The following is a 16612-nucleotide window of genomic DNA, read 5'->3' on the forward strand; positions in this document are numbered from 1 at the left end:
GTTTGCATGGGTGTGAGTCACTGGCTTGGCCAATGTGGGTATGTGATAAAGTTTCCAGTAGCTTCCCAGGGTCATTGGTTTTTACTGGGTTTTCTTGGGTTCTTTCTCCACCACTTACACTGGCCACCAATTATAGCCTATCTTGCCCTGAGAAATGGCATTAAACTCCAAACAACTAATGTCCTCTATGATTCTTTGTAGATTCTTGTACCAGTAATGACTCCGGTACAGAGGAAAGTCCAGATGAATCTGCAGAGAATAATGAAAAGTCCCTCATCAAACATGAGGATCGAGTCAGGGTGTTTGACACAACAGAAGACAATGATGAATCATTGGCCATAACTCCTGTAAATCCTCAAGACCATTCAGGGGAGAAAACATCATCGAAGGAACCAAGGTTTGCCACCACATCATATATCAAGAGGGAAACCAGTGCATTAAAGACAGTTGAGAGCACTAAGCAGTCCAGCAAAAAGGAAAGGAAAGCAAGCACAGCCTTGGTGGAACATGAAGAAGAGGGAAAGGATGAGGACAAGCATGATAAAGGGGATATGACCATTTTCATGAAGCGGGAACCTGTTTCAAAAGTATGCTTGATTTTATATGAATTATACTTAGTTTTGAAAACATTGCCACTAAATTCCGTAATTGAATGGAGCCTTATGGTTTTCTTTTCTTATGTTGGTAAGAAAATGAAGAAAGATCTGTATTGCTGAAGCTTATAGTCAAAGGTTTATAGAAATTCATTTAATAACAACCCACATTAAAAATTGCTCAGAGGAGTTTAGTTGTTTCTCTCAGCCTTTTATGGAGATGAAAGAAAGGAGGGCCTTTCAAATAAGAATAGTTCAAGAAACATTATGCATATATTGGTTAAAAATATATAACTCCTACAAGAACTTTGGTGGCTTAGTGATTACCATAAATTAGAGAATATAACACACAGGTTATCCAAGTTTTTACTTAATCACCCACCTGCTGAATATATATGTCCATGTGTTACACAGATTGATTTTTATTCATATTACCTTGTTGTAGTAATATTTTAAAAGACTCATATCCTGTTTCAAACAGTGCACCAAGTTCGAAATGATAAACGAGTCAGATGTTGATTATATAGTTAGGTTTTACATTTCAGCTAAGGTTTTTTGAAGTTTAAAGACGGTATAATAACAAGAAGACAAGGTTAGCATAATAAGATCAGCATCTTCAATTTAAGAACTTACTAATTTTTGAAAAGCAGCAATGTTGTTGTTTACTAAAATTTTAAACTGCCATAGATAGGTCTGATTTGCTGTTGTAGTCAGATTTAGAGCTACTGTAGACAAGTTGGCTTCTGGAAAAATTTCACATTTCCAGAATCCTTTCTGAATAGTATTATTAGTTTATTATAAAATTGGAAGGTGTGTAGTTCAGGCCATCAGGCAGTTATTCACAGGTAGGGGACTATTTTATTGATTTTGAATTACTGGTAATGGATAGGCACAGCTTTTCTTGTGCAGTTAACAAAGAGAGCTGATGGCATCATTGTGGAATGTTTCAGATAGCTCAAGGTGAGGAAACTAAATATGAATTAACCCAGTTTGGTTGACACTGCTCTGTTGCAGTTCAGTGGTAAACAGAAAGGACGATTCATGATAACCTAGTATTTTATACTATGTTTATAATAAAAAGATTGTAATCTAATATTTTTTGCCCACAATAAATCAACTATGGGTAATACATGAGTGTTGTTATACTTGGGTGTATGTTATATTTGCTAATTTATGGTAGTATGCTGGGCTCACATTCAAAGGGTTGCAGGTTTGAATCTTGCTTCAGGCTAGTCTTAAAAGTAGTGCTAGCCTGCTACCCCAAGGCTAGTAAATTTCCTGACTGACTAGTAGTTTTTACAATTTTAGTAGCCTGACAGTTAGTAAATTTTCAGTTGTTGCTAGTCAGCTTGTGAAGAACTAGTAATGATTCAGCAGGACTAGTAAATTTCCTGAGCTACTAGTCCTTCTGGCTACAAAGAGATTCGTGTTCAATTTTAGGCCTGCCAAACCAACTTATGTACCTTAATGTACAAATTTGACATTAATCACCAGATAACCAATATTCATTGTACATGTAGATCATTTTACCTTTGTATTATATTTTTAATACTAATTGAAAAGCATGAAGTGAAAAATAGCTTCCAGATATTCTTAACATGAAATAATATAAATGAAGAGCAGTCCTAATTTTCCACTGAGATTTTATTAGCTATGTTAAACAGTCTGGCCGTCTGTTTGCTAGTGATGTGAATGTATATATTAATAATAACATTGATAATATTTGTTGTATTTTCTTTCTTTCAGCAAATCTGTATAATGTTGAAAGACTTTGGTGTCAAGAATGCCTGTGTTCAAAAGTCTTTTGATAAAAAGTTTATTATGGTAAATTTACTTTCATTATTCGTGTATTTAGACTAGTTTGCATATTTTAATAAAGTTATTATATAGTTTTACTAATGACAGATTAAACAAATAGCAATTCCAAGAAATCTGTCCTTGATTTGATTATGGAAAAGAAATCTTTTTCTTTTAAATAGCTAATTGGTATAATTAACAAGATTCACAAGCTGATTAATTCTCCAGGTTAGTTACACTTATGTGTGTGTGTGTGTGTGTGCTGGAAATGAGGACAGAAGCAAATACCACTTATAGTCAATATATTTAGTTATATGGCATCTGCTATCCATGTATAAATAATAAATTGACAAGTCTTCAGACAGTGGAAAATAAGATCAAATGGTGTCAATGATAATGTGTGTGGTGCCCAACAAGTTACAAATAACAACATTATCTTGGTTTACAAATTTAGGTTACCAGCAACGCTATAGAACCATCTGAAAATTAGAAGAATACACTGTGGTCTTTAAGTTACCAAAGTTATTGTTAGATGTATTCCTGTACTTAGGTACCATATATACATGCTTATAAGTCAAGTCAAACTGCAAACAACAAAGATCTTGATCTGCCTTAGCATAAAGCTAACAAACTGCATAGACCCAGATCTGAGTCTGTAGTTTGAATTTGGGCTTGACTTCTAAGCAAGTACATACGGTACATAAAGTTACATTATAATTTAATTGTGATACAAGCCATTATTTACTGACATATTTCACTATCTGGTATTACATGATAGTTTATTTAATTTTAATTAATGAATATATTTTCTTCTAGTTGATTATTAATCGAACACATAACCATGAAAAATGAAACAATTTGCATGTCATTTTGATTCACCCTGATTAAATATGTGCTGTGTGCAACAGTTTCCAGCTTGGACACAAGATAATGAATTCTGTAGAAATGGGAATTGATAATTTTTAATTAAAAATTTCTTGAAGAAACTAAAATGTTTTCACATAATCCTTGTGTTATAAAATATGGAGAACAAATAAGACCTGTGCTCTATCATTTATCATGTGTGACAAGCTGAATGATTGTTTACTCTGGTTATTTTGACACCTGCCAGTAAACAAGTATATCAATTAAACAAAATTTAATTTAGTTGTCACATAACGCTTCAAAAATTTCTGTGGCTATAGTGTATGCTGGTTGACTTTTTGTCTTGGGTTGTTCATTTTCATGGATTTTGTGGCTGCTCTAAACCATAAATTTAAAGGCCCAACAAAAATACACCACATGTGGTGCAGACAGACAACCCCACCCCTTTTCCATTTCCTTACTGACACAATCCTAGCTGAGCAGTTTTTTTATTTTACATTCATTACTGTTGTAAAATGATGTCTTCCATGCATATTTTTAAAATTATTTTTGAAGATTAAAAAGAATGTTAAAATTAGAAAGCATTTTATATTGTTTCATTACATTCACTTCCTAAATTAGTGTTTTGTGACATCAGTTGGGATAGAGAGAACAAAAAATAGTGTAAATATATTTAAGTACTAGAATTGCTCATAATAAAAGAATGAAATACAAAATCATCTGAAAATAAGATTTGAGTTACATTATTCCTTCATTTAGGTGAAACCACTGTCAAAATAATTGTATGAAATAAATGTACTTCATTATCAGCAGTTCTTTGGGATTTATGATTTATGATGGTCATGAACCATAATTATATTTCTTCATTATTAGCAGTTCTTTGGGATTTAACTTCAGTCATGATCCATCTGAATGATTAATTTCATTAAACATAGATAGGTGCAGATATTTTTAATTTCTAATTACAGGGACCAAATTTTCCAATTCAAAAGACAATCCAAATAAAAGCACATCACATTTTATCAACACTTTTTTAATGCAATGGAAGAACAGGACTGTAAATTATTAGAACTATTTCTTGCAGCACAGGTACTAAATAAACACTGTGTACATGCACTTTCTCTGTAATTTCATTTCTCCCACAAACATATTCCAAGATCACATTAATGTTATGAATATAAGTCCTACTACCTCCCAAATCCATACAAAGAGGGCAATAACTCTTGCCCATTACCTGCCCTTGCCACCTGTAGGTGACACTAGTTTAAGCTTTCGATGTGTGAACTGACAACATTGTTCGCTTTGCCTCCCAACACCAAGTGGATATTTGTGTGATTTTCATTCCATCCGTTGAGGATTTTCTTATTTTCTGATGTATGAAGGATTATTTTTCAGGTGGTATGCATTGTATTTAATTTTGAACATAATTATGTGAATTTTCTTTCACGTATGTGGACTTAGTTTCTGCATTTTCTGACTGCATGGCTCTACATAGCTACAATGCATTAGAGTGTGTTGAATTTGCATTCACACTTATTTGTTTATCACACCTATTATAGCTGGTACCTCTAACATTTTTATCACAGTTAACTATGCATTTCTTTCTTTTCTCTTTCTTACTTTATTGTTTCAGAAACAAACATGATACCTAAGTATGCTAACAGGAAGAATGCAAGCCAATAAAAAATCTTGCGACTCGTGTCTTGTAAATACAAAGTGTACATCATCAGCTATGTGCAGCATGTCTGCCAGTTGGTCAGAGAATGCATGGTCGACAGTTCTAAGGAAAACTGCAATAGACAGGGAGATACATGGAAAATCAAAGGACTGAGAATATACTGTATTGAAGGACCAAGAGTACTTGACCAGCCATATTTGGGATTGAAGAATTTTGATACTTTAGGGGAGTTTATGCCCAATTCTAGGCAGCCCAGTTGGTATAAGTTGCCTGCATATCTGAGCATGGCCTTCGGGTTTGTAAGTTTGGGCAAATGGGGTGTATAAATGAATTAAATGACTATTTCTATATCCTTCCATCTACCAGTTTTAGGCAAGGTTTTTGACACTTTGGGTGAGTTTCCACCCAATTCTAGGCAGCCCAGGTGCATATCCGAGCATGGTTTTGAGGCCTGTAAATCTGGGCACATGGGGTTTATATCGACACTTGAATGAGCCATGCTGTCTAACCGCATCTCAATTTTGATGCCATCTTGGTTGTGGATCATACTCTTGCTGCATCTCAGTTTTCATACTGTCTCAGCTCCTGGTTGTACCATCCAGCCATCTGGATCTCGATCCATAATGTGACAACTACATCCTGCAAATATGGCTAGCCCTTTGCTCATGGATTACCATCTTGGACAGTACCATATAAGTCTTAGAGGTGAAGGCCATGCCTCATGTATACCATCGGGAATGTACTGTCGAGATATCAGTCTTGTTCCTGCCCAGGACAGTCCACACATTAAATGTGTGGATAAACCTGATGATAACTCATGCTCAGATATTACCATTGAGTGGACTGAGTATAGGTTTAAGGTGGCAATAGAGGAATATATGGGATGTTTTCAAACTGAATTTCTACAACCATTCAACCCCCTTTTCTACACTGGCTTGCAGAGCTTCTTCATTCCTGATGGAAGTACTTCTGGACTCGGTAAAGGATACACTTTTGAAACAAGAGAAAAGGACAGTCATCAAGATGCCAGCAGTGGAGATTGTTTGGAATCCACATCCTCCAGATTTATTTTCTCCAGACCTTTTCTGGTTAGGACAGCCAATGTCATTGAAGATGGAGATGACAAAATAATCCCTCCTCAGGTTGCCATCCATAGGTATTCAAAAAGCCATCATATGATCTCTCTCCTGTATTGACACAAATAAAGAGTCTTTCAAACAGGACCTGGTACAGAACTTTGACTGAAGTGGTCTGAGCCAGTTTATGGCAATCAAAGATGCACCTTTCTCCCAGATAAATCAAGGAAAGAGGACATAACCCCTCAAACCCTGTCATCATGGTTGAACTGGGTAATATGCAGGATATACTCTAACATCACTAGAACAGAGTTGCCTCATGAAGATAACTGTAATCTCTCTCAGCCTTGTCTTGACTGTCATATCACTTTCAAAGATGTCATTGAGGCCATCGTTTGGCATGCCCAGTCAGCCTTTTTGAGTTTTGTCTATGAAATGGGGCTCCACAGTGAAAACTCTGGATCAGATAGACTGAGTCACACAGGTGGTTACTAGACCTAATTATAACAATCTCCAGATGAGCACTGCTTCAGCTTTTGCTGGATTTACCCAGAAATTGTATGACTCAAAGATTTCGGAAATGCTTAATCACATGTATTTGGACGCCGATTTTTTATCTGGGATGCAGAAAATCATTGAGGTGGGAGTCCTCCGTATGCATGTAATAGGTGTGTGGCAAAATTCAAAGACTTGCCAGTCCTGCTTCAGCCACCTACTTTGTGGGAAAATGTGTTGATCAATTAGCTGTGCTGATATTTACAATGATACAATTCAGTGGCTAAAAGACCTTTGATGTACATGTTGCCATTATAAGAGTACATCAAAAGAACATGATGCAACATTTGGGTGGCAAGTTCAAAGCCTTTGACTGGTGGCCGGGTGGGAAAAATGTACTGATATTTACAGTGATTGAATTTAGAGGCAGAAAGACCCAGAGATGTACATGTAGTCATTTAGAAGAAAACATCAAATAAAAAAACTTTAGCTTTCATTATTGTGTTAATTTCCCAATGTAGTGGAATAAGCAGTGCACGCGACCTCAGAATCAAGACTTTTTGAGACTTAGACAAAATGCCATTCACAAATTTGGATAAGTATTTTAGGGTTAAACGGCAAACTTAGGAAGATTGTAACGAGATTCAGAAGAGTGCTAAAGCTGTTAGAATTGATAGTTCGGATGGGACAGTAGCTAAGTCTAAGAAAGTGTGTGATGCCTAGCTTAGTGTTTGGAATAAGTCCTTACATGGATTGACAAAATTCAGTCTCACTCTGATGGACAAACAAAACTGTGTCTGTGTTATAAAGAATGTAGAAATTAAATTCAATGGCAACCAGTAGTTCTTCTAATTTTCATAGAATTTTTTGGAGGGTCAGGGGTCACTCTACCAGGCGAAGTGGGTGACTAAGTCAAACCTAAAAATGTAAACTTTGTCGTCTCCTGTTAGAAAAGCGAAAAATACTTCGCCCTGTGATTTTTTAAGAGGTACATTGACTGACCATACTTTTTGAGATGCCCCCTCGCCTTAGCCTGATTAGTTTTAGTGTTGTAGCGAAATGTATTCATCAAGACATCAGTAGCTAGTCCTAGTTTTGATATCAGTTACATTGACAAACAAACTCTTGCCCATTCACAAGCATGTGTTTTGATAGCTGATTGACTATTAACCCTTTCCCGAGTAAGGTAGCAACTATCACTTCCCAATTTCTGCATGCTATTCTTTGATGATGAAAACATACAAACTTGTGTTTCGAAACTTTAACAATACTGTGTAAATAGCAATTTGTGTTTTAAGATCGGAATTAGTGATCTGGATATATATTAACTGCCTCTTGTACACTATTTCATCATAAAATTAGTTTGAAACTGTAAGTGAACCAGTAGGCCTAATGGGAAATAATGGCGGACATCGCTAAGTATGGGATGTACCAGTTTATTAGATTGTCTGTTTTCGTAACTCATTGGACAAATATATTAGGAAAATATACAATTCATTGAAAGCAAAGCCGAGGTATTATTTAATATTTAACTTTAAAATGCAAATTATTTAGGTCAGAAATGTATGGGACAATGCTATGTTGTGAAATTCTTATATATATATATATATATATATATATATATATATTGCATTTTTTGTTTCGTGTCCACTTCTCCCTTTTGAGCACAGACTTCGCCCTGTTCTGTCCAAAAGGAGAAGTCACTTATCCCTAAAATTCAAGTCTAGCTTGACCTCTGGAGGGGACTGCAACTTTTGATGGTGGGACTCCTATATTTACTAGAATGGGAGTCCTGGACTCCTAGTTTTAAAATCCTAGTGAGACCTCTGTATGTGGCTAGAGGATATCATTATTTCTTCTTTCTGGACATAAAACACACATTGCTGCTTGCAGTTAGGAGAGTGGGGTAACCTTCATATAGGGAATTCAGTATTCTCTCCTCTGATGTGCAGTTTCGAAACCCCTCGCATCGCAGTTGGGGACTTATTCCCTCCACGTTCGCTCTGCAAAGGAACAATACAGTTCTAACAAATCACCACTGTGACTTAGCCGGCAGTGTCTGGTCAGCATTATTGATTGACAATCAGTACAGACGACCCATGGAAAGACAGACATGTCATGAGTGATTCACAATCAAATACCATTTCGCCAATCAGTGATCTGTATCTCAATCATATATGGACAATAGAAATGAATTTGAAATGTATATTTTGTCCATTTAGAAAACTTGCACGCTGACTTGATGAGAGGCCCAACTTGTTGAGCTTCTCTTGAACAGTGTAAATTTATCCTACTTTTTAAACATGGAAATTAATCCTCTTCAGTATGGACAGTTAAATTCCAGAGAAGAGTTTCTTCCTTTTAAACACACGACAAAACGGAAGACACAGAATTTGTGCTTAAATGCAAACCAAGTGTTTAGTTCTGGAATAGCAATGACCGAGTCATGAGACTGGAGATACATGTACACACTATTTACCAGTTCAATTCAGACTGCACATATACTGGCCATTTAACCATTTAATTTATGCAGTTAAAATGTTCTTCCAGAGTTTTGTTCTTTTTATTGTTTCAGTTCAACAAGAAATCGCATAGTGTCATTTCTTATACTACAAATCAGAATAAGAGAATAGTTTTCAAGCATTTACCCCCCATCCCATAGAAATTCAAATGGTCTCTCCCTAATATAGACATGGCTTTAGTAGATGCTCAGCATAAATCAAGGTAGTGACCAATATAAACACTGTTACAAAATGTTAGCATCAAAGGTTGATGTCACTTTAAGCTTGGAAAGGTGCATTGTTCATGCATGAAGCCATCCAACATGGCACACGCAGCCTTCCAACTTTTTGCACATTGCACTTTAACAGCTTAAATTATGGTCTCATCATTAACAATAGAAGTTTGGAAATTTTTCCTAATTAATCTGCTGGATTAAGGCGGTAGTAGGGTTTATATTCCTAATGTTAATGTGATTGGGTAAGTATTTTAAGTGAAGCTTCATTTACTACTAAATTTGCTTTCATATTATCATGCATCCTGATGTGGGATTTTAAGTGATAGCTGTATCTGCTCTGGCTGGTGCATATTTGTAACTATATATGTATGTATGTATATATATATATATATATATATATATATATATATATATGAATTGCTCCATATGCCAGTTCCATTAAAGAAGTAAATTTGTAAATTCAGCAAAATATCAGTTCATCCTATATTAATTGAAGTACTTTTGCACCATCATCATTGATGCTCTTAGGTCAGTATATATACAGAGAGAGAGAGAGAAAGAGAAAGAGTTATGACTCTACGGTCTTTAAAAAAGTAATAAAAAAACTGAAAACCAACAAGTATTGGAATGTTCAATGAATAATTTATTTTCCTATAATACAATGTGAAAATTTGAAAAGGATTAACAATAGTGTGGTTGAAATCCCAAGTAGTCCTAAATTAATTCTCTCATGAGTCCAAATGTCTGAAGTTCTAAATGTCTTTGAGTGGTGTTCCAAAAAATGTCCAGTATTGAATATGTTGCTGCATCTGTAGTCTTAAATGTGCTGATGTCCCAATGGCATGGAATGGAGTGATGTGCCAAGTCTTTTGATGTATCATAATGATATAATCCAAAATGTCCTTGTTTGAATTCACTATAATTCCAAATTAATGTTTCAGTCCAACAATATTATTGAGCAGTTTGTAATTCCAGTGATAAATAATTTGAATAAATCCATCAAAAATTAAAAACTGCACACAACAATAAGACTGTTTAGGCTTCTAATGTTAAGGTAAGAATGAGTCATTCTTTTAAAGTAAATAACACTATATACTAAACTAAAGACACAGTAATAGAGCCAGTATGTAGGTTAGTTTCCTTCCTAAAACATTCACAGTTGTTAACAAGTTTACGATTTTCATAGTGAAATGGTAATATCTGACATTCTGGTAGAAGTAAACATGTTTACTTCAACTGAAAATGATCTGTGTATTTAATCTATACTCATAGAGAAATATTAGTATGTATTATTTTATTTGCAAATAAATGCCACTGGTCAGGTACACTAGTAACTAGATTTGGACTTAAGTTCAAGTACAAAATACAGACATACATAACATCTGATCATTGAAAAGAGCCAACAAACAATACAAATTAAATATACATAACAATAGGTAGGTAGACAAAGGCTCTGTTCCTGTAAATTATAGTCATTTCATTGGAATTGATCTCATATGTCGGATAGATTTAAAGTTCATGGAATTAAAGCCAGCACAAAACTTGTTACATACAAATATACATCTATGCAGTTTTTACCCCTTGAAAATAATCTCAGATTGATATTAACACAATTTCAGGTGCAAAATAATTTCAGATTTTATGGTAATCTTTGAGTTAGTAATATTTTAATTTTATTAATCGGGGTACTTTATTTTTTTGTGGATTTTGTGGCTGCTACAGGACAGGAATTAAAGACCCAGCTAAACATTTTTCTGCAGAAACAATGGAAACACCATCCCAATCACAGGTTTTAACAAATATGTATTTTTATGTAAAACCACAAAAGTGTATACCCACAAAATTAAATGAATTCAGTTTTTATCTCTATTGTACATGTTGTACAGATAATACAAATTTAAATTATAACAACATTTAAAAATTATTTATATCCATCATTCACAGTCATAACAGGAAAGTGTATCATATATGTGATAGATTTTGTATTATGACCCTAGGGTAACAGGTTGGGGATGGGAGTCAGGATTGGATGGGGAATGGAGGTGTCCAAATGTGGAATATGAAGGATTGATATTTGTGATGGGATCAATTGCAGTTAATCTATTTCTCCTTATGAAGTCTTGTGGTAAGTATTAGTCAATATTGTTTGCAGCTGGATGCATGTTTTATGAAAGTAAATGTGGTTGTTTGAATGTGTTGATATGTAATTGCAGGTAACTTTTGTGGCAGACAATGGGGTGGTGGAGGCGATCATTCTGAAACTTAGGTCTCTGGGAATAGGTAGTAAAGGAGGCACATCATTGAGGTAAGTCAACTTTCTTTTTCTTCATTATTTTTCTCTCAACAGGGATGACAAAATATAATCATCGCTAGTTTGGAAGCGATGTCATTATCTGTGGCATCCACTTTGTTTAAGTGCAGTGTAAAAGTGTTTGAAACTCATATTCTTCAACATTAGTATGCCAGGAGTTTCTTTCTTGCCAGCATAATCTGAAAGCTGTGAATAATGCTAAGGACCTTGATGATTGTGGTTAAAAGCCACTTTGGCCAAGAATGTTTTTCTCCAATTGCAATGGTTTTAAAATTAGTGTAGGCTGGTTCTTTTATTTTTTATTATGTATGTATTTGAAGTGATTTTTAAAATAAATATTTATTTTTTAAAACAATGGGGAAGAAATGCTAGCATCAGCAATGAGGAAACACACATTTTAGTTTTGGCCTTATCGTCAACATCAGTTGCTGTATTCAACATAAATCCAATCAGAATTGACAACCATAAAAACTATAACCTGTCTAGATTCATGATCGCCAAAATCCAACTTGCCAAAATTAAAATCCTGCATTTGTGAAAAAAGTAGCCAGATTTTTTGTCCACAAAAACATACACACCTTGGTATAGTAGGAGTTCCTGTCCGGTCTGTGCAGGCATACAACTGTTACAAACAATACTCTTCAATAGACCTTTTTTGATGTAAATCTGGATAAAAAGTACGTGTATACAAGTGTATCTGCATATCTTAATTGTGTATTGATACCTCTAGCCCATTTCAGTGCAAGCCTGCCATACCTCCGTACAAACAGTTCTTGACATCCCTGTTAAACAACCACCATTTGCAGGCTTATTTGATAGTGCCTACTGATGGAAATATCCATGCTAGTTTCTGTGATATCATTGACTGTGCTGATATCTTAGATAAATCCTAAAAAGCCAGTCAGAGATAAGAATACATACGATATTACCGCAAAGTGCAATGGCTACATCTATTTGACCTTGCTGTGATCATGAAAATATTGAACCAGAAGCGAATAAAATAATCCCAACACTGAATGGACTTGTAGCACTTTAACTTGGGGTTCACCGCTTGATGTACAAGTATGGCTGTTGCAGACATGCCTACCATCCCGCATTTTGCCTATTAGTCAACAAAATGCCAAAATTCACCTCTGCATCCCACAAATATGCATTTAGTGTTGAAAATCTGCAAAACGGGGGATAAAAAATCAGCTTGTCATAAAATATGCTTTCACCAACTAGAACAGTAAATTATCAAAGCTACGCATGCGCGATGGTTAAACATGATTGCAAACATGTGTTCTGAGGCGGGTCTAATAAAAAAGTCTACATTCACAGATTCTTTTACATTCTGGTTGTTTTTGATTGTGGACAAAAAAAATGTATGGCTTCTGAAAAGCAGTTGGATATCGATGAAAGTGATTCAAAACTTACATAAAAACCACAATGTTTTCGTAAAGAATACACTGTGGAGTATGAATTCATAAAGCCAGGAAAAATGCAGACACAAATGCTTTCAGCAACATCTGTTATTGTGAAGTTTCAATAAAGTCTGGAGGAATATTCAATATACAGCAATACGTTTCATAAAAAGAAGTTAAACGCTCTAAGAAAATTGTTGGATTCTTTTCATTATTGGCTGGATCTAGTGCGACTTCACCTTTTATGCCTAAGTCTGATGCAATTAGAGCTGAAGTTATGTTAGTAGATACTATTACTGAACTCAATCTGCCTATGAGCATACTTGATACATTTTCGAAAGCTTTTAAAATTATGTTTAGTGACTCTGAGTCTCTGACATTGCTAAACAATTTCAGTGTGGTAGATCAAAAGAAACATGCTATTGTTAAAGAAATGGCAACCATTACTACATTAAAATTAGCTGAAAGAATGCGGAATTGCCCATTCACTGTTTCTGCTGATGGAAGCAATGATCAAGGAAACTTTAGATCTTACCTCTTGTTATCAGGTTGATCCAGTATCATCATCAGTAACATCAGACATTCTCTCAGTCCCTGCTTGTGAAGGTTCTGCATCAGGTGAAGTAATATTCAATCTGATTACAAGTTCATGTCATTCCTTGGAAGAATTGCTTGACTCTTGGATCTGACAACAATGCCCCAGTGATGGTTGGGAAGTACAGAGGAGTCCATGGGTTTATGATTAAAGAGCAACCCAATTTATATCGTTAAGGCTGTGTTTGTCACCTGATACATATAGCAGCAGAAAAGGGTGCTACATGTCTGCCACTTAATGTTCACCAGCTATAGATTGATGTATATTATTATTTGGACAAAAGCAGTAAACAGCAAGCAGTATTCAAAAATATGCAGAATCTACATGATACAAAAGTAAATAAAATTCTAAAACATGTTTCAACTAGTTGGCTGTTCATCAACATGTGCTTACAAAGACTTCTGGACAACTGAAACCATCTTCATGAATTCTTCAAAGAGCAAGAGAAGTCTACGTAATCCAGTATCTTTAAAAGAAAGAGTAAAAAAAAGAGTAAGAAAGCTGAGACACACCTTCTCTTCTCCAACAGATCGCCTTGTATGTATGTGAATACAGACTACAGTGTGACACACCATTAATACATGTGCTAAAAAGATGTCTTGAAAAGCTTCTTAAAACCATTCTTTTGAAGTTGTGAAGCCTTCAGGTATGCTTTATCAGTCTGTAACAGAAGTTCGGTTTGAAGTTAAGCACTATCAGGAAGAGGATAAAAATACTTTGATTGAACAGCCTGCAACAGATTTTATTGCTAGAAAATGTGAGGTCCACTTGAGAAAACAGAGCCTGCAAGATTTTTATGATGGGGCAAGAAAGTTTTTTGAAACATCAGAAAAATACATTAGAGACAAGTTGCCCCTTAAATATAACATTTTGGATCCAATATTGCAACTAGAACCTAAAATGGCATCTTTACATTATTTCTTTGAAAGATTTTCAGTATTATTACCTGAGGAAGTGACTGCAGCAGATGTGAAATTGGAAATGGCACAGTATCAGTCCATAGATATTCAGTCATGAGAAATAGAATTGATGAAACATGGTTTGCTATCAGTCAGTTGAAGGAAGATGGAACAGCGGTATTCAGAATATTGCCCCCAAAAATGCTTTCTTTAATGACAGTACCTCATTCATCTGCATGCTGTGAGCAAGTTTTCTCCTGCATCAGAAAAAAATCAGAGTTCAGGAGTAAATTGAGAGTGGAAACTGTAGAGGCACTTTTAATTTCAAAATGTAGACCAGGATCAGATAGAGACAGGATGTACACTGAAAACAAGCTGCAGGACCTGAAAAGTGCTCACTACAGGTCCCTTATGATGAATTGAATGGTCCTGGACTTGAATTTTGTATATTTGTATATATTGTAAATAGGTGGGTACTGGGTTTTATACATAAATATTTATTATAAATATGCATTACTGGTATTTAATGATCTTTTGAGAGAATTTATTATGTATATTCATGCTAAACATACTTCCTCACTTTCACGCTCTGTCCATCACTTTCTGGAGTAGGCATGTCTGCTGTTGATATTTATCTATTTATAAATTATAAAGAATAAGCAGTAAATAAGTTTTAAATATGCATATATCAGTGTGCAGTATCATTTATGGACGTAGAGGTTGTGAAAAATGAAAATAATGACATCACTACCAGGGTTCATGTTAAAAACACGAATATTCATCAATATGTTGAATATTCTTCATGCCATCCTAAATCATGTAAAAACGGGATACCATATGGTCAAGCAAAAAGATGTAGAAGAATTATTTTGGATGACACTGTTTTTAAATCATCTTTGACAGAGTTAGGTCAGCATTTGTAAATAGAAATTACTCTATTGACATCACTAATACTGCTTTCCAAACAGTATCTTCTTACAGAACTTGAATCTTTACAATGTAAAATCAAAAATAGAAATGAACATATCAAGTGTTAAATTGCTACATGAAAGCAAATCCACACTTACTTATAAAAGGACTTAAAATCTTAAAGATTTCCTAATTAATTCTAAGTTAGAAAAAACATATAAAAAAGGATCATCAACTAAATGTAATAGACCTAGATGTTCACGCTGTTCTTTTATTAATGAAAATACTTCTTTCAATGGTAATAATATGAAAGAAACTTTTAATATGCGTTGTGATACTAATTGTGCAACATCAAATGTTATTTTTTGATCACATGCACAAAGAAATGTGGCATCCAACAAATTGGATAAACCAGTCAAAAATTTCTAAACGTATGACCCTCCCCCCCCCCCACAAAAAAACCCCCAAAATTATATTGATCAATTATTTTCATCTGATGTTGCCACATATTTTAACAACAGTTCCCATACTTTTCAAGATTTCTCCTTTCAACCTATTGTTATAGCTGATCCTGAGATGGAACATTTGCTAAAGGAAACCTATTCGATTCACAATCTTAATACGGTATATCCAAAAGGTCTAAATTCCAAAACACAATACGACATTCATTAATCTTTTATTTATTTCTTAGTTATCTCCCCTGTTTACAATTAGTTAAGAATATGTTTATATTATTCTAATTTACAGAGTAACTTATCTACTGTATTTTGTGTTATTTTTTGTACATAAAAAATAATTATTAATTTCAGTGTGCGAAAAATTATGTATAAAATAAATATTATCATTTGGTGGTACTGACCATGTACAAAAAATAAAGGGATCATACCTGAACAAATTCAGCGGTACACACGCTACTTGACAACCTAATGGAACACACATACAAAGTAAACGTGTATTTTCTGTCTCATTCTGCTCTCAACTCAAGAATGTAATTACAATAAAAATAAAAGTACTCAAAGATTTTTGTTGTTATTAGAGAGAGAGAGAGAGAGAGAGAGATGATTATGTCTCAGTGTGCAAGCTTGTCTGCATTTAGAGCATATGCAGCTGTTATGTTGTGTAATGTTGGCAAAATGATTAAGATGGTTTGAACATGTATTAATTATGGGTATTATTTATTGGTAAATTGTAGGCAACAATAAGAGACCACATTGTCAAGAAATTAAGTGCAACTTGTATTTTTACATTAACAATA

General features: G+C 34.5%; 1 protein-coding gene across 1 annotated transcript in view; it reads left to right on the top strand.

Annotated features, from left to right (window-relative positions):
- The window catches only part of LOC149807319 (uncharacterized), a 115244-nt gene that overhangs the window by 29699 nt on the left and 68933 nt on the right, over nt 1–16612 (top strand). The window contains exons 3-5 of the mRNA XM_089965262.1: nt 202–587; nt 2340–2417; nt 11454–11545. Of these exons, the coding sequence (XP_089821388.1) occupies nt 202–587; nt 2340–2417; nt 11454–11545 (556 nt within the window). The remainder of the gene's footprint in view (nt 1–201; nt 588–2339; nt 2418–11453; nt 11546–16612) is intronic.

The sequence above is a fragment of the Sinohyriopsis cumingii genome, chromosome 1 (assembly GCF_028554795.1).
Source record: "Sinohyriopsis cumingii isolate HCF-2022 chromosome 1, ASM2855479v2, whole genome shotgun sequence".
Taxonomy (NCBI): Eukaryota; Metazoa; Mollusca; class Bivalvia; order Unionida; family Unionidae; genus Sinohyriopsis; species Sinohyriopsis cumingii.